The sequence below is a fragment of the Petromyzon marinus genome, chromosome 33, assembly GCF_048934315.1.
Source record: "Petromyzon marinus isolate PM22_M1 ecotype Great Lakes invasive population chromosome 33, UKy_Petmar_22M1.pri1.0, whole genome shotgun sequence".
Lineage (NCBI taxonomy): Eukaryota > Metazoa > Chordata > Hyperoartia > Petromyzontiformes > Petromyzontidae > Petromyzon > Petromyzon marinus.
The window spans coordinates 1,119,212-1,138,851 of record NC_133699.1 but is presented as its reverse complement, the minus strand read 5'-3'; the positions used below and the strand labels follow the sequence as shown (position 1 = coordinate 1,138,851).

Below are 19,640 nucleotides of genomic sequence, written 5' to 3'. Positions count from 1 at the left end.
CGTTCATCGATTCATTCATTCATCGTTCGTCCAAATGCCGGCTGCGTGTAATTGATTGCCGATCTCCGGTGAAGCTTCTGGGCCACAACCCAGCGCGTACGGAGGCAGCGGCAGATGCAGACACTTGATGATGATGATGAAGCACAAATGGAAGAATACAATTTAAAAGGACTGTGGTAGTCACCAAGAACAGGAGCATGGAACACGACTCAACGCCCGATTCTCAAATACAAAGGAGGGATCGTCAAAGCGATACACCACCTTGTTCCTCCTGATGCAATTATCTGGCTCAATAACAACCTCGACGTGCAAGTGCACGTCCATCGTCTTGCTCGAAATGGGCGCTTCTTACTCGTCGTGAGGAACGTGACAACATCAACAATAAATAAAATAATACAAAATAATAAATACTTATTATTAAGATTCAACCACGGCAACGTGAGAGCCGTAATGACCGCCGGAGGGGAGAAAAATCCACGCGCCCACGAGGAGAGCGAGACAGAGACACGAAAACTCCAAACACACAGCAGGCGTCAGGGTCGGGGTCAAACCCACGACCTCCTGCGCACCAGACGGTCCCCCGTATAGCCCTGGGCAGACCGTCGCGGCCGGTGCCGCCAGTCCGTGCGACGCGCCCGCACCTTGGTACTGGCAGGTGCCGCCGGCCGAATGGCCCCTCCTCCATTCGCCGGCGTGCGTGGCGACGGCCCAGCGGTGGCGCTGGCCCTCGGCCAGGTCGTCGGCCGTCAGGTGGCACATGTCCAGCGTGTGGAAGTTCTTGCGGAAGTGGCCCATGTACATCCTGTGGCGGGGACGACGCCGAGAACCAGGAGGCCGTTACAGACGGTCAAAACGGAGTGCGGGGGAAAGTGAGAATGATGAGCACACAACCGTGGGCGGTCACGTGACCTGTGTCTGTGATCTGATTTGACGTTACCATCCCAAGTTTCACACTTGAGGGAGCAGCAATCGTCTGTGCCCAGATGTGTGCGGCAATGTCTGCTACAATACAAAACGGTTCGGAAATGTATTTCCTTTGAGAATTGCTATAGAATTGCCCAAGTGCATCATGGCTTGATGATGATACTTTGATAGAGCGTGCTGTGAGCAAGCGCCGAAGAAGGCGACCAAGTAACGGCAGTAAAGCAAGTAGGTTCGTGAACTGGTCTGTGCGAGTGTCATCCTCTCGTATGCAAGAGGGGTCTCTCTGTTTTCCTCCCACGTGATGCAAGACATTCCTAAAAAGAGCAAAATCAAGTCCCTGCAAAGTATAAAGAATATTGATAATTAGTAAGGCTGGAATAATCACCAGAATTCGCCGTCCTCCAGAGCGTTGCGCATGCGCTGCACGACGCGTGGGTCCACCTCGTTCCACTGCGGGGCCCTGGGGAGAGGAGCGCACGCAGCGTCACGGACAGTGCGGGTGATGCGTGTGTGTGTGCGTGTGTGCGTGTGTGTGTGTGTGTGCGTGTGTGTGTGTGTGCGCGCTATTGTGGTGGTCCAGTGTGGGAAGCGGTGGTGTAGCGGTTAGCACGCTGCACTACGAACCCGTCGACCAGAGTTCGATTCTCGCTCACAGCCAACAGCAGTTATGATTACCTGTACCGGTCCTGGTTCTCCCCTAGGTCGACTCAGCCTCAATTGAGTACCTAGTGCGGTGTGTAAACATCGCCACTAGAGAGATAAAGGTGGCCGAGCGTGGTTCTGGCCTCCCATCCCCTCACGTGCCGAGCTGGCCTTCATTAGGTACTGGCTAACAGCTCTTGCCCCAACAGTCCATTAAAGCTATACGGGGAATCTTTGTCTTTGGTATTGTAGTGGTACAGGTATAGAAGTAGTTAACACAATCCGCTACAAACCGGCGACCTGAGTTCAACGGTGATGAATAAATGAACCAGTCCTGGCCCTCCCCAAGGTCAACCCAGCAATAAATGGGTATCTGGTGCGCTATGCAAACATCAGAGCTGGGTAGACAGAGGCGCCGGGCACGGCGTTGGCGACGCACCCCCTCGTGTGCCGAGCCGGGCCTTTACAAGTGCTCGTGAACATCGCTTGTCCCCATGGCCTATTACAGCTACAGCTGGGGTCTTTGTGAACCAGTGTCGTGGATTGGCTCACCTGTCACTCCAGTCTCCTGACCACTCGACGCAGCCCCAAGGGTTTCTCAATCGGACGAGTTCCACGGATTGGCCACGGTAAATGACCTAAGCACATCATCATTATATTATTGTAATTAAACTAATAAACATCGTCATGAGCATTATTATCATTGTGGCCTTCATTTACCATCGTCGACAGTCCCCTTCATCATCATCATCATTGTAGTTATCATAATGATTACCACCATCATCATTATCATCTTCAGTTGTCACAGCCGCTACTTTAATCCGCCAAGGACCATAAACACCGTCACCAAATTTGTTGGCAAACGCAATTTAACGTGATCGGATTGGGCGTTCTTTCTTGCAGCCATAAATGAGAACGTCATGTAATCATGGGCGTCTGGGGCCCAAATTCAATTAATAAAACATTTAATCTACCGTATCTGGTTATCGGCCCAAACATCCCAATGCTGCAAATGTATCCAACGAAACTGAAGATGGAGAGACACGCAACAGCGGACACACCGGCCCACCTTCTCCACGCCCGTCACGGAGTACGCGTGTCCCAGCACGATGCCGTCCTTCGTCTCCACCTCGGGACGCTTCGGGAAGCTCAGGCCGCTCGCCACTCCACCGCAGCACAGGCCCAGCGCCGCCGGGCCGCTCGCGCCAAGCGCGCCCTTCTCCAACCACGAGCGGCCCCGGACGCGTCCCGACAACCCCGGCGTGGCCCTCGGGCCCTTCCCGCGGCCGGGGCCCTCGACGGGGTGGTAGGTGGAGGCCCCCATGAGAGAGCCGGCCTCCTGGGCCATGCGCATGTAGTCCCACAGGCCGCGGAAGGCGGCGACACTGCCGTCCGGCCGGTCCTCCTCGTCGCGGCCGACGGGCCGCCGCTCCGTGAGGCCCCCCGTGAAGTCCATGAAGGCCTCGGTCAGCATCCCCCCGCGCATCGCCTCGTAGGAGCCGCACAGCCTGCGGGGGTGGGGTGGGGGGGGGCGGTCAGTGACCCGAGTTCCATTGCCGCTGGCGGCCAATAGCAGCGGGGGGAATATTTGAAGCCGGTTCTGGCGCCTCCTCTAGGTCGACTCGGGCTCAAATGAGGTACCTGGTGTAGCTGTAAACATCGTCACTAGTTGGAATAAAGGCGGCCTGGCATGGTGCTGTCCACCCACCCCCTTCGTGTGCCGTGCCGGCCTTCGTAGGTGCTGCTACTCGCTAACAGCGCTTGCCCCGACACTCTGTCAACGCTATACGGGGGCATCTTTGTGAAGCGAGCACTCGCAGGCCTGGCTAAGTAACGAAGAGTCACGGTAAGTTCATGAGCGGAGCAATGTTAATTGTAACACGTAGAGTTATATTCCCCTTCTTGATGTAAACCCAGGGATGCCAACGAAGGAAGACGTTCCAGGGGACGCGCGGCGAGGAGATGGAACAGCGACATCAGCTCGTGTACAGGTGTGGAGGTTGAATTTAGGGTCACGAGAGAGACAGCGGCCGCTTAGGGACGCCTTCATCCAGCAGTGGATTAATCATGGCTGATGGCGAATGTTGATGCACGATTTGTGAGCGAGTGCGTGCGTGCCTACTTGGCGTAGGCTTTCTCGAGCAGGGCGCTCCAGAACTCGTTGGAAGATTGCGAGTGGACGAACAGCAGCTTCCCGTTGACTGTCGGCAGTCGGTCGTCAATCACAACCTCCACCCACTTGCCGTACTGCCAGAACTACCACAACAACAACAACAACAAGTCAGTACAATCCACCTGTACTACAACAACAACAACAAATCAGTACAATCCACCTGTACTACTACAATAACAACAGTACAATCCACCTGTACTACTACTACAATAACAACAACAGTACAATCCACCTGTACTACTACAATAACAACAGTACAATCCACCTGTACTACTACAATAACAACAGTACAATCCACCTGTACTACTACAACAACAACAGTACAATCCACCTGTACTACTACAACAACAACAGTACAATCCACCTATACTACTACAACAACAACAGTACAATCCACGTGTACTACCACAACAACAACAAATCAGTACAATCCACCTGTAACACAACAACAGTACAATCCACCTGTACTACTACAATAACAACAACAGTACAATCCACCTGCACTACTACAATAACAACTGTACAATCCACCTGTACTACTACTACAATAACAACAACAGTACAATCCACATGTACTACTACAATAACAACACAAGTACAAGCCACCTTTACTACTACAATAACAACAGTACAATCCACCTGTACTACTACAATAACAACAACAGTACAATCCACCTGTACTACCACAACAACAACAAATCAGTACAATCCACCTGTAACACAACAACAGTACAATCCACCTGTACTACTACAATAACAACAGTACAATCCACCTGTACTACTACAACAACAACAACAGTACAATCCACCTGTACTACTACAATAACAACAAGAGTACAATCCACCTGTACTACTACAATAACAACAACAGTACAATTTACCTGTACTACTACTACAATAACAACAACAGTACAATCCACCTGTACTACTACAACAACAACAGTACAATCCACCTGTACTACTACAACAACAACAGTACAATCCACCTGTACTACTACTACAACAACAACAACAACAGTACAATCCACCTGTACTACTACAACAACAACAGTACAATCCACCTGTACTGCTACAATAACAACAACAGTACAATCCACCTGTACTACTACAACAACAACAGTACAATCCACCTGTACTACTACAACAACAACAGTACAATCCACCTGTACTACTACAACAACAACAGTACAATCCACCTGTACTACTACAACAACAACAACAGTACAATCCACCTGTACTACTACAATAACAACAACAGTACAATCCACCTGTACAACTACAATAACAACAACAGTACAATCCACCTGTACTACTACAATAACAACAGTACAATCCACCTGTACTACTACAACAACAACAACAGTACAATCCACCTGTACTACTACAACAACAACAACAGTACAATCCACCTGTACTACTACAATAACAACAACAGTACATATCCACCCATACTACTACTACAATAACAACAACAGTACAATCCACCTGTACTACTACAACAACAACAGTACAATCCACCTGTACTACTACTACAATAACAACAGTACAATCCACCTGTACTACTACAATAACAACAGTACAATCCACCTGTACTACTACAATAACAACAACAGTACAATCCACCTGTACTACTACAATAACAAAAACAGTACAATCCACCTGTACTACTACAATAACAACAACAGTACAATCCACCTGTACTACTACAATAATAACAGTACAATCCACCTGTACTACTACAACAACAACAGTACAATCCATCTGTACTACAACAACAACAACAGTACAATCCACCTGTACTACTACAACAACAACAAATCAGTACAATCCACCTGTACTACTACAATAACAACAGTACAATCCATCTGCACTACTACAATAACAACAACAGTACAATCCACCTGTGCTACTACAACAACAACAGTACAATCCACCTGTACTACCACAATAACAACAACAGTACAATCCACCTGTACTACTACAATAACAACAACAGTACAATCCACCTGTACTACTACTACAATAACAACAACAGTACAATCCACCTGTACTACAACAACAACAGTACAATCCACCTGTACTACTACAACAACAGTACAATCCACCTGTACTACTACAATAACAACAACAGTACAATCCACCTGTACTACTACAATAACAACAACAGTACAATCCACCTGTACTACTACTACAATAACAACAGTACAATCCACCTGTACTACAACAACAACAACAGTACAATCCACCTGTACTACTACAATAACAACAGTACAATCCACCTGTACTACTACAACAACAGTACAATCCACCTGTACTACTACAATAACAACAACAACAGTACAATCCACCTGTACTACTACAATAACAGTACAATCCACCTGTACTACTACAATAACAGTACAATCCACCTGTACTACTACAACAACAGCAACAACAGTACAATCCACCTGTACCACAACAACAACAGTACAATCCACCTGTACTACTACAACAACAACAACAGTACAATCCACCTGTACTGCGAGCAGCCAGACAGCAAGACGAAGTGGCCGAGGGGCAAGGTTGTGACGCCGCTTGCTTCAAGGCCTCGGCCGTAGCGACCTCTGCACATCGAGCCACTTCTTACGAGACACTTCTTACGAGACACTTCTTACGAGACACTTCTTACGAGACACTTCTTACGAGACACTTCTTACGAGACACTTCTTACGAGACACTTCTTACGCGACACTTCTTACGAGACACTTCTTACGAGACACTTCTTACGAGACACTTCTTACGAGACACTTCTTACGAGACACTTCTTACGAGACACTTCTTACGAGACACTTCTTACGCGACACTTCTTACGAGACACTTCTTACGAGACACTTCTTACGAGACACTTCTTACGCGAAATCGGAAGATGCCCGCGTAGCCGTCCACGGCGCTGAACGACTGCTGGCTGGGCAAGACCCTCTCCAGCAGGCGCGGGTGTAGGGTCACTGACGCCAGGGCAGCCAAGAACCAGCAATCCCCTGCACGCAGACAAAGATAAAGACAAAAGGTTCTCACCCGTGTAGCCTTAACCTAATGTTGGAGCAGGTGCTATGGAGGCCGCCGGCAGAGCGCGTGTGGGGGTGGTGCGGATCTATCTGTGCGGCGCTTTGAATGTTACCTCCTTGTACACGTGGGTTCTTTCTGGATTATCTGGATTCCTCCCACTGAATAGACATTGGTCGATGACATGACAAGGGCAGGACTCTCCTCGAACAACACACGAGTTTGGAGACTCAATGGGGCTTTCTTGGGAATATAAAAGTGTGGGCATCGTCAATATTAAAAGTGGAAGTGATTTTGTCGCCTTAACTGAGACGATGCTCAGTGACAAAAGAATGGAAAATTCCACTGCAGGTGTTTCAGTGCCACTGGACTTTCTTGCCAGAGACATTATTATCTCAGTGGGCTATTTTTTAAAATGGTAAGAGTTAGCAACTTGTAACGCACATACTTTTAGAAGATTCATTGGCGCGGGAATCTGCAGGCAAGCGGAGAAGAAGGCAGCCTAATGATCCGTGGCACTACGTTTGGTATATGTATCCAACTAAACGGTTTAGACAAATAAATTAAAGCGTCTGAATTAATTAGCATTATAAAAGCATGCGTACACAACTCACACGCATCAGTTGTACTTGCTATTAATAGAAGTGCGTGTTTGTTTTTTCTCTTTCTGACATACCCGATGGAACTTTATACACCTGTGCCCCTTATTGAATTCACAACAACATGTACGACTTTGGAATTTGAGTGTGATGATGCCTCGTGACATTTCCTTACAGAAGTTCACAATGTGCAATTAGCACTTGAAGGGCTTTCGTCACCAACGACCGCAGAATAAAGCCGCGGTGTGCGTCGGGCTCAAGTCTCATGCAGGGTTCACACTCGTGCAATTCCATCGGCAGCTTTATAGAAAACATCCCTCGGATGCATTTTCATCTTGTGCCATGGGTGCCGAGATGTTAACTACCTCGCCTGGTATGCAGGAGGTCGTGGGTTCGGCTTGTCTCTCTCCCTATGGTCGTGTGGATTTTTCTCTGGGTCCTCCGGTTTTTCCCTCCACACTTAGAAACGTGTGTTTAGTGTCTTTGGCTGCTTTCAATTCCAACATAAAAAGCCACTTTGTTGAGCTATTGTGGCCAGGTCGCTTCTTATAAAGAGCTATATAGCTCAGTGGGTCTTACATGGTAAAATAAAAAAGTTTACAGTTTAGTTTGCATTGTTCGGTTCAGCCCAATATAAATCAGAGAACTCAACATCACAACTGCGAATGCCCACGTAGTCATGTGATAAGATTGCATTCATCAGTTCAGCACAGCAAGTCAAAAATCATCGGTGATCCCACACTTTCCTTGGAGGCTCGCTTAAAAAGATCAAAGACTTTGTTTTGTTTCCACCTTGGGAACTTTTCCCGTATCCGATCCCTTCAGGTGGAGGTCCACGCCACCTCGTGCCGACTCTCGCAATGGCTCGCTCCCTGGCATGGCCAACAAGGTGCTGCAAGCCTGCGGCGTGTTCCGAGTGCGGTTGCGTGGTTGTTCATCGGAACGCATTCTCCAGATCGCATTGCGCCCATGTTTGCCCTCCCCTGCATTGGCGTCCAGTTTCGCACAGGATTCAGTTTTGAATCCTGTTGTTAAATTATAATGCTCTGAACTAGCTTGTCCCAGCCGACATCTGGGGATGCAGGCCTTCTCTGCGTTCCCAGGTCTCGGCTTCGGTCGATGGGCGACCCGGCGTTTCACTCGTGGAACTCTATCCCACGAGATGTCAGGATCTCTGAGTGTGGACATTTTTCAAAACGATCTCAAAACGTATCTCTACACTTCCGTTTATTCAACTATTCGCAGATTCAGCTGTCGAGCAACAGCTGCAATTATATGTTGAGGCCGTTAATGATTAGAGGATGTTGCTGCTATTAACTTCCACGTGATAAGCAACTTTCTTGAGCTATCATTTGTGGCCAAGTCGCTTATGGCTACTGGACATCTGAGAATCTACTGGACAGATTCCCACCGTATGAATAAAGATTCTGATTCTGCAGCACTTAAACATCTTTGATGAAACGCGTGACTGCAGGAATTCATATTTTTTGGGTCTTTCACCTGATGACGATCGCTTGCGTTGCGATCGAAACGTCGTAGTTTTTTGGTTTATTTTATTTGAACCTATCTACGTGACTTTACCGAAATACCCAAATAGTATTACAATCATTATCATCAAACGGTAGCCGGTAACCGTTTTCGGAACCCATAACCGGTTGCAGCTTTCGTCAACGATGCACCGATTGAATCCCGCGTCATTGTTTCAACTGGGATCGAACTGGCGAACCTCTCCCACCTCAAAGGTCGTAACGCTACTCGAGTTATGCACACCGCAGCCACGGCCGTCACAGCGCGTGACAACACACTGCGTGCTCACATTCCGGAGGCCCGAAACATGCATCGTCGTCACAAAACTTGTTTGTACTGTAAATGCCAAGTCACGAGCACTTATATAATTATATTATTTGCTATTTCAAAACACATTTAACAACAGCCAGGTACAATGCACTACTGGATGAAGCACCACCCCCAGTTTAGTTTGTTGTCCTTCCCCCGCACCTCCGACGAGCGCGAAATAAGTTCAACAAACACGTGGCTACATCCCATCTCCAGGTCCTGCTTGGCGCATATTACGAGAGGTTTGATGGAATGGGCGATTTGGATGGAGGCAAGATGACACGGTTGTTTGGCGTAGACATCGTGAGAGCCAAGGCAAGGCAACTGGCGGTTGAATTTGAATATGCACGTGCGGCGGGGAGTTCGTGGAGCAGCGTGGGGCAGCAGCAGCGTGGAGCAGCAGCGTGGGGCAGCAGCGTGGGGCAGCAGCAGCGTGGGGCAGCAGCGTGGGGCAGCAGCGTGGAGCAGCAGCAGCGTGGGGCAGCAGCGTGGGGCAGCAGCAGCGTGGGGCAGCAGCAGCGTGGGGCAGCAGCGTGGGGCAGCAGCAGCGTGGGGCAGCAGCAGCGTGGGGCAGCAGCGTGGGGCAGCAGCAGCGTGGAGCAGCAGCGTGGAGCAGCAGCGTGGGGCAGCAGCAGCGTGGAGCAGCAGCAGCGTGGGGCAGCAGCGTGGGGCAGCAGCGTGAAGCAGCAGTGTGGGGCAGCAGCAGCGTGGTCGGTGGCGTGTGCACATTCTCCGCCACTGGCAGGCCACTGGAGCTCTGCACTTTTAACATCCAGATTGTAAACGCGTTTCCTTCGAAGGGCTTCTGTTTGTCTTGTTCAGTTTCTTGTCCTTCCCCCTCGCACCTCCGATTGGCACGGTTGGCTACGTACGGCGCGAAAGAAGTTCACCGTACAATTTGCGAAAGCCTTCGAGGTGATGCAGGGCGAGATATGGACTCGCAAAACCGGATTGTTAGTAAAAGACAAAGACCCCCCCCCCACTCCCCTGTAGCCTCGACAGACTTTAGGGGCAAGTGCATGACGCCGTGCCACCAGACGCTCGTCTTGCGTCTGCATCGACTCAGGGTAAGCTCGGACCAAGCTCTGATACCACTCGCCACGTACGTTGCCCACGGCCAGGATTTTAACTCGGACCATCATCCATCCCCGGGGTCGATAAAACAGTTACCACTTAGTGGGGACGCCAACAGTGGTTGTCCTATGGAACTGACTTGCTCTCAACGTAGGAATGTGGAATTTCCACCACTGACTCAGTGTCGCAAAACAGGAGGCAAGCGATAATGCCTCGTTGCTCATATCCGAGGATAATTGAGGACAACTCGTTTCTGTAATTGACCCACAATGGCCTATTGTTGAGAACAATCGTGTCACGTGCTCTCTAATGACATCCACTTAACGACAGCTGACGCACGCTGACACGGTGGTTAATTCACGGTAGCATAGTAACTTGTAGCATAGCAACGTGTAGCAGGAATCACGACTGCAGTGACTGACTTCTACTCAAATCATCCATCAGCGTAGACAGAGCAAATATACACACACAGGGCTATCGATAGGAAACCGGGCAGCACGTGTTACGCATAAACCATAGCTAAGGTATACAGTATACACTACACAGTGCGCAAATAATGGTGCATGGAAAACGATTGCTTCGGTCTCAAGAGCGTAAATGTTGTGAGATCCTGGCCGGGGAGAGGTATTGACAGAGCGTGCCGTGCGCGCTGTGTGGCCGCGTTTGGGGGGGTAGGGTCATGGAGTGGTCGGCCCCCTGCACCACCAACCCGCGAGTTCCATTCGTGCTCACAGCCGACATCGATATCGGAACTGTTCCAGGGCCTCCCCTAGGTCGACTCAGCCCTTAAACAAGTTCCGTCTGTAAACATTACGACTCGAGAGACGTGAAAGGCGGCATGGGGTAGTTGCTGGCCATACCCCCCCCCCCCCCCCCATAGTCGGCCTTATAGGGCTGCTCGCTTATAGGGCTGCTCACTTATAGGGCTGCTCACTCATAGGGGTGCTCACTCATAGGGCTGCTCATTTATAGGGCTGTTCACTTATAGGGCTGCTCACTCACGGCACTTGCCCCAACAGTCTGTCCAGGCTGTGTGTGGGATGTACGTCATCACCAAGTCGATGTTTACAGCAAGAAACAGGCTGTGTGTGGGATGTACGTCATCACCAAGTCGATGTTTACAGCAAGAAACAGGCTGTGTGTGAGATGTACGTCATCACCAAGTCGATGTTTACAGCAAGAAACAGGCTGTGTGTGGGATGTACGTCATCACCAAGTCGATGTTTACAGCAAGAAACAGGCTGTGTGTGGGATGTACGTCATCACCAAGTCGATGTTTACAGCAAGAAACAGGCTGTGTGTGGGATGTACGTCATCACCAAGTCGATGTTTACAGCAAGAAACAGGCTGTGTGTGGGATGTACGTCATCACCAAGTCGATGTTTACAGCACGAAACAGGCTGTGTGTGGGATGTACGTCATCACCAAGTCGATGTTTACAGCAAGAAACAGGCTGTGTGTGGGATGTACGTCATCACCAAGTCGATGTTTACAGCAAGAAACAGGAACTGACACAGCCGCTGTGCTGCGATGCGTTCTCTCTGCGAGGCACGAAGAGCTATGCCCAGTGGCTGTGATGTGTCCATGCAGTGGCTGTCTGTGTCTATACCCGAGTGGGCAGAGACACGAGGGTGTTCACGCTGCTTTCCCACTCCTCCCCATCTCGTACGGAATTCTAATCCTTAATAGGTGCTCCCAAACAACACTTGGCCACACAAACTATGAGGCTACGGAATTTTGTCGTCGTGCGGTTGTATACGTAGTTGAGTGTGTAACGTGCGTGTGCGCGCAACAATTGCTTGTGGAGTCTTACCAACTTCGCCTTGACAAAGGTCAAATCTGCTTGCATCGTCAACGATGAACTGTGGGTTCTTGCATATCTCCTGTAAGTGACAACGTGGGCATTTAATAGCGCGGCAGAGCCATGCCCGTAACACAAAGCACATGCGTACATAAATGTATCTGCTCATCAGTTTGTATGTATGTTCAATTTATTTTGCACCGTACGTATCCAACCGTGATCATCGGAGGTGCAGGGGAAGGACAACAAACTAAACACAAAAATCAGTTCTAGAAAAATGAATTTTAAATCTGGATAATTTCAAAGTGCATAGCTCCCATGGCTTCCTAATATCGGAAGGAAGAACGTTCCAGACTGTCACGAAGTGCATCTGAAAGCGCCGCACGATGATGCAGAGACCGTCTTTGCTCGATGGCCAGCCAAACGCCGCCACTGCGAGGATGACCAGAGTTCGCGTGATGGTTGACGAGATCAGCAAAGTTTGGTAACATTGCAGACAGCATGGCCCATGTCTGGACATCTGGAAGTTCACCAGCATCGATTCCGGTGAGCCTGACTCTGCCGATGAGGCACTGCGTGTCAAAACTCCAGGTGGTCTAAAATTGCCATTGCCAAACGTCTCACCAACACTCGTAAATGTGACCGAATCACCTCCGATGCTCCAATCCATCCACTGACTCCCAGTCCACACCACCAATAAATTTCATGATCATACACACCGCCTTTAAAACGCTTCGTGGACTCACCCTGCCTATTACTGCCCTCTCACATCGAAGCCCCCAATAAACATTTAGCTAATTGGAAGGTCGCCAGTTCCCCTCTGCTGCTCCTGTCGTCTTGGATTCCCTTCGTGATGTCAGTGGAAGTGAAGACGCTGATGTCAGTTGATGCTGCCACTGACGATAAATGAGATATTTTCTTGCTGACGATGGTTATACCGCTACTACTGCCGATGTATTCACACACTAAACGATGACAAACCCCCCCTGTCTAACCTACGCAGGCTTGGTGGGGGACAAGTGCTATCAACAAGCACCTATTAACGCTGGCAACAAACCACCAGGTAAAACCCACCCACGCCAGCTACCGCTGGGCCTCAGCACTCGCTCAGATTTTCGTCACCGACGTTGGCTGCGAGTCGGACTTGAACTCGGGTGGCCGGGCTCATAGCACCTCCGATCAACATGGTTGGCAACGAACAGTGCGGAACAAGTCCGACATCCATTGTGCAGCGTGATAACCATTGCGCCACCTCTCCCCAGTAGGCACACACACACACAGAGACACACGCCACAACACACACACACAGACACACGCCACAACACACACACAGAGACACACACCACAACAGGCACACACACACACAGAGACACACGCCACAACACACACACACAGACACACGCCACAACACAGAGAGAGAGAGATACACACCACAACACACACACACACCACAACAGGCACACACACACAGAGAGACACACGCCACAACACACACACACACACAGAGACACACGCCACAACACACACACAGAGACACACGCCACGGACACACACAGAGACACACACCACAACAAAGACAAAGATCCCCCATATAGCCTTAACAGACTGTAGGGGCAAGTGCTGTTAGCGAGCACCTATGAAGGCCGGAACGGTACACGAGGGGGTGGGTGGCCAGCACCTTCCCGACCGCCTTTGTCTCCCTAGTGGCAATGTTTACACACCGCACCAGGTACTCATTTGAGGCTGAGTCGACCTAGGGGAGGCCCGGGACCGGTTCAGATAATCGTCACTGGTGTTGGCCGTGAGCGGGAATCGAACCCGGGTCGCCAGGTTCATAGCGCAGCGCGCTAACCGCTACACTATCGCTCCCCACACCACAACACACACACAGAGACACACACCACAACAGGCACACACACACACACAGAGACACACGCCACAACACACACACAGAGACACACGCCACAACACACACACAGAGACACACGCCACAACACACACACAGAGACACACGCCACAACACACACAGAGAGACACACACCACAACACACACACACACAGAGACACACGCCACAACAGACACACACACAGAGACACACACCACAACAGGCACACACACACACACACAGAGACACACGCCACAACACACACACAGAGACACACGCCACAACACACACAGAGACACACGCCACAACACACACAGAGACACACGCCACAACACACACACACAGAGACACGCGCCACAACACACACACAGAGACACACGCCACAACACACACACAGAGACACACGCCACAACACACACACAGAGACACACGCCACAACACACACACAGAGAGACACACGCCACAACACACACACAGAGACACACGCCACAACACACACACACAGAGACACACACCACAACACACACACAGAGACACACGCCACAACAGGCACACACACACACACAGAGACACACGCCACAACACACACAGAGATACATGCCACAACACACACAGAGATACATGCCACAACACACACAGAGAGACACACACCACAACACACACACAGAGATACACGCCACAACAGACACACACACAGAGACACACACCACAACAGGCACACACACACACAGAGACACACACCACAACAGGCACACACACACACACAGAGAGACACACACACAGAGACACACGCCACAACACACACACACAGAGACACACGCCACAACACACACACACAGAGACACACGCCACAACACACACACAGAGACACACGCCACAACACACACACAGAGACACACGCCACAACACACACACAGAGACACACGCCACAACACACACACAGAGACACACGCCACAACACACACACACAGATAGACACACGCCACAACACACACACACACACAGAGACACACGCCACAACACACACACACACAGAGACACACGCCACAACACACACACAGAGACACACGCCACAACACACACACACAGAGAGACACACGCCACAACACACACACAGAGACACACGCCACAACACACACACACAGACCTTCGCCACAACACACACACACAGAGACACACGCCACAACACACACACACAGAGACACACGCCACAACACACACACACACAGAGACACACGCCACAACACACACACACAGACACACGCCACAACACACACAGAGACACACGCCACAACAGGCACCACCTCTCTCCGTTCCGCTCTCCATGCCACTAAGTGTAAATGTGTGTACGCGTGTGTGTACAGGTGCGTGTACACGCATATACAGGTGCGTGTACACGCATATACAGGTGCGTGTACACGCATATACAGGTGCGTGTACACGCATATACAGGTGCGTGTACACGCATATACAGGTGCGTGTACACGCATATACAGGTGCGTGTACACGCATATACAGGTGCGTGTACACGCATATACAGGTGCGTGTACACGCATATACAGGTGCGTGTACACGCATATACAGGTGCGTGTACACGCATATACAGGTGCGTGTACACGCATATACAGGTGCGTGTACACGCATATACAGGTGCGTGTACACGCATATACAGGTGCGTGTACACGCATATACAGGTGCGTGTACACGCATATACACACGCATATACACACGCGTGTACACGTGCGTGTACACGTGCGTGTACACGTGCGTGTACACGTGCGTGTACACGTGCGTGTACACGTGCGTGTACACGTGCGTGTACACGTGCGTGTACAGGCGCGTGGCCACTCACGTGCGGCCTCCTCCAGACGACGGCGCGCGCGAGCTTGGAGCCGGCCCCGAGCTCGGCGTAGCCCAGAGACGTCGCCTCGGGCGGGAAGAGATCGTCCGTGAAGAGGCGGCGCAGACGCAGGCAGTCGGCACGGATGCGCGTGTACACCTGGCGGCCGCCCAGACCGTCGGGGACGTCGTCCTCGCCCCGCGGGAGCACAGCGCTCATGGCCCTGCGGGGGCGGAGCGGGACACGGATCGGGGACGGGGGTGGTGAAGGCGGGACGTGGGCCGTGTCGGCTCGGAGCGAGGCCTCTTCGCCAACCCTCCCTGGGGTGGGCGACCCGCGGCTCCGGAGCCGCGTGCGGCTCGTCAAGGGCTGCTTCGTGGCGTTGCCCATCTAGGAACCGCCGTCTCTCGTATTCACGTGGCATTGCGGCTCTTGAAATAGCGAGGGGTTTTTTTTGTGTTTGTTACCAAATTCGAAACAAAAAGTATCTTCTTGTTACATCATGGGACCTCCTTTGCCAGGAACAAAATATGAGAATAAGTTGTCTCCTTTTTCTGGCAACAAAACAGGTGTTGAGATATTAAACCACCAAACTGAAACCTTTTACATGGAATCATGTCTGTATTAACCACAATACTTGTGGTCAGAATGCAAACAAAAAAACACTCTGATAGTATTTGCATTGTCTTTGAAACTGATTGGTCCACACCAGAGACAGCTTTCTTTCGGTTAGACCAGAGGATGCCAAAAGGCGAAAACGCCTGGTACAGCATTAACAGAGACTATAAGCCCTTTGCAGACTGATGGGGCAAGTGAAGTTAGCGAGCATCTATTAAGGTCGAAATGGCACGCAAAGAGGGCTGTGCGCATTTGTTTAATTTAAGGCTGAGTCGACCTAGGGGGAGGCGACTGTTCCGACATCTCTCGCCACTGATGTTAGCCATGGTCGGAAATCTACCGTGGGGTCCTTGTTCACAAAGCAGTGTACACAAGCCTTGCGCCACCGCTCCCCATTGTGAACACACACACACAATGCTGCAGTTTGTATTCGAATAATAACAATCTGTTAGTAATAACTAGTATCTGTTATTAATAACCAATCTGTATGTCAACAATAACCAGTCTTTATGTCACCTTCAACCAGCCTTCTCTGTGAACGTCGACCAGTCCATATTACACGATTAGCAAGCCTGTGGTGCTCGACAGCCTGCAGGTAAATCCGCGTAACTCACCTGGTGACGAAGATGCGACTCGGCGAATAGACGGTGGCCTGCAGAGGTTGAAGCGAATCAATTCGCTCCGGAGATACTGCCCGAGCTGGTGGTTGATGATGGTGGTGGTGGTGGCTTTTGTTTGAGTGCGTGGATTCCTCGGTGGTGTTGAGCAGCGAACGTTTGTTGTGCCTTGCGCCCGGGCTGCGTCGTTATATATACAGCGCACTCACAGTAGAAGTCACGACTACGGGCTGCGTCGTTATATATACAGCGAACTCACAATAGAAGTTACGGCTCCGACCTGCGTTGTTTGCTCGCCCAGCCCCCTCCCCCGTCAGGCGCAGTGAAATAAATAAAGTTGACGTCACTGATGCTCGCTTGAAGGAATTCCCCAGATGTGTAACGCGAGACACCAGCCACCCCCTCCCCCGCTGAGAAGAAGACAAATCCTTGATTTGACGAAAACCGCCACATCCGTCGATACACCTGTGGCTTTAAAAAGGGAGGGGTGGGGGGAAAACAGTCGGAAACGTTTCGGGTGACGAGCCTTATTTCATAAGCACGCCAAAGGAGGTGCCAGAGGGAGTTATGCGATTCGGAGACTCGCTGGCAGGATATCACGGACCAGAGCCACGGAGTTGTGGCTCAATCCATTGAGAATTGCCACCGTGCCGCCAACTCGCACAAGGTGGCACGTGACGACAGAGCCCTCCCCCATGTCGCCGTTCGCAGGCCGAGGACGCGAGCCGCGACTCGCGAGCCACAGAATGAAGGGCGGCGCGGCACGACAGCTCGGGGGATGGGTGGCCGGAATCTCGCCCGGCCGCCTTTGTCTACCCAGTGGTGATGTTGACACGCCACGTCGTGCACTCATTTGAGGCCGAGTCGACCTAATTACGTTAACCTTGTGTTGTTCATTTCAGAACATTGACCCCAATGATGCATGCTGCTAGTCCCATGCCACGCGTTCGTGGCGGCTACCGAGTAGTTTATTGCGTGCGCGTGTGAGCCCGCACTAATAGCCGGTGTGGCATCGACATGCAAATCAGACGAAACGATGGCACATCCGAGCGCCGCGGGCGATCACGCGACGGAGTTGTTCAGAGACCCACGCCGCCGAGCTGCGGCGGTCGCGTGCTGTGTGGGGGAGCGGTAGCGCAGTGGTCGTAGCGCGCGTGGGTCTCTGAACAACAACAACAACCAGTGGCGATTATCTGAACCGGTACTGGGCCTCCTCTAGGTCGACTCGGCCTCAAATGATTACCCGGTGCGATGTGTAAACATCGCCACTCGGGAGACAAAGGCGGCCGGGCGTGGTGTTGGCTACTCGCCCCCACCTCGTGTGTCGTTGTCCATCTTTATAGGCGCTACTCGCGAACAGCACTTGCCCCAGCAGTCTGTCAAGGCTATACGGGGGTGTTTGTTGTCTTTGTATTTGGTACGTGTACATGGTCTGCCCCTGGAACTTCAAACAGGTACAACGTGGCCCAGACGTCAGGATACATAGGGTCGTTTCATTTATTTTACCACTGGCATTAAAACATTTTAATTGTTTATTCTTTAAGTTAAAATGTTATCTATTATCATTATTACTGTCCACTTTCGGAGGGGTCACCTCAAATTCGTTGTTTACGAAAAAACTCGACCAAGATGCGTGAATGGATCGAGACGAAACATAATCTATGAATGTTCAACGATTACACCTGCCTTCTTTAAAAAGTCCTAAATTCATTGCGAAATATTATTTTTTTGCATGCATACATGTCAATACCAGACAGTTTGAACATTTGTCAAAATAAGTGAAATAACCCGATGTGATATGTTAAAATTAATATAAAACCATGTTTCCTAACTTTTGGACCACCCTCTGTAAAGAATCAAACATTGGGCACCGCGGTAACGAGATGTCGACTACCTCGCCTGGAAGGCAGGAGGTTGTAGGTTCCATCCCGACCCTGACACCTACTGTGTATTTGGAATTTGCGCGTCTCTCTCCCTGTGGTCACGTGGAGGTTTTTCCGGGTCCTCCGGTTTTTCCAGCTCCATTTAGAAACACGAGTTTATAGTATTTAGCTACTTTACATCTCCACGTGATAAGCCTTTACGTTGAACTATCATTTGTGGCCAGGTCGCTTCTGAATAATAGTCTTATAGTGGGCCTTACCTAGTAAAATAAAAATATGTCAAAAAATATACCGTACAAAATTGGCATTGAGGCGGTGGTCAGATCCGGTTTAGAGTCCTGAGCACAGTTGTGGAAATTCCCACTTTCCTGCAGTGTGGAGCGAGTCTATTATCATAGAACAATCACCGTTTGGATTCCCCCACTCAGAACCAGATTCCTTATTTATTCTGAACAAATTCGATGAGCTATGAAGCTCTTTTTCACAGACGTTCAGTCGATACAGAGATGTCCAGTGGCCATAAGCGACCTGGCCACAAACGATGGCGCTTGTGTGTGAAATGTGTAGCAGCCAAACACTCTAAACGCGTGATGTTGATTCTAAATGTGGAGGGGAAGACCCGGAGGAGCTGGAGAAAAATCCACGCGATCACGGGGAGAAAGACATGCTAACTCCAAATAAACAACAAACGTCGGGATCGAACCC

The 19,640-nt window shown here is 50.4% G+C and overlaps 1 protein-coding gene across 2 annotated transcripts in view; it reads right to left on the bottom strand.

Moving 5' to 3' along the window:
- LOC116948275 (calpain-1 catalytic subunit-like) overlaps positions 1-17,452 on the bottom strand; it is a 30,730-nt gene extending 13,278 nt beyond the window's left edge. The window contains exons 1-9 of one of the 2 annotated variants that reach the window (XM_032964785.2): positions 17,050-17,452; positions 15,830-16,040; positions 12,104-12,173; positions 6,632-6,756; positions 3,689-3,822; positions 2,636-3,074; positions 2,119-2,204; positions 1,310-1,384; positions 642-802 (exon numbers count right to left, since the gene is read on the bottom strand). In XM_032964785.2, the coding sequence (XP_032820676.1) occupies positions 642-802; positions 1,310-1,384; positions 2,119-2,204; positions 2,636-3,074; positions 3,689-3,822; positions 6,632-6,756; positions 12,104-12,173; positions 15,830-16,036 (1,297 nt within the window). In that variant the 5' untranslated portion in view covers positions 16,037-16,040; positions 17,050-17,452. The remainder of the gene's footprint in view (positions 1-641; positions 803-1,309; positions 1,385-2,118; positions 2,205-2,635; positions 3,075-3,688; positions 3,823-6,631; positions 6,757-12,103; positions 12,174-15,829; positions 16,041-17,049) is intronic. The other variant, XM_032964786.2, reaches the window with a different exon arrangement.
- Between the last annotated feature and the right edge of the window lie 2,188 nt (positions 17,453-19,640).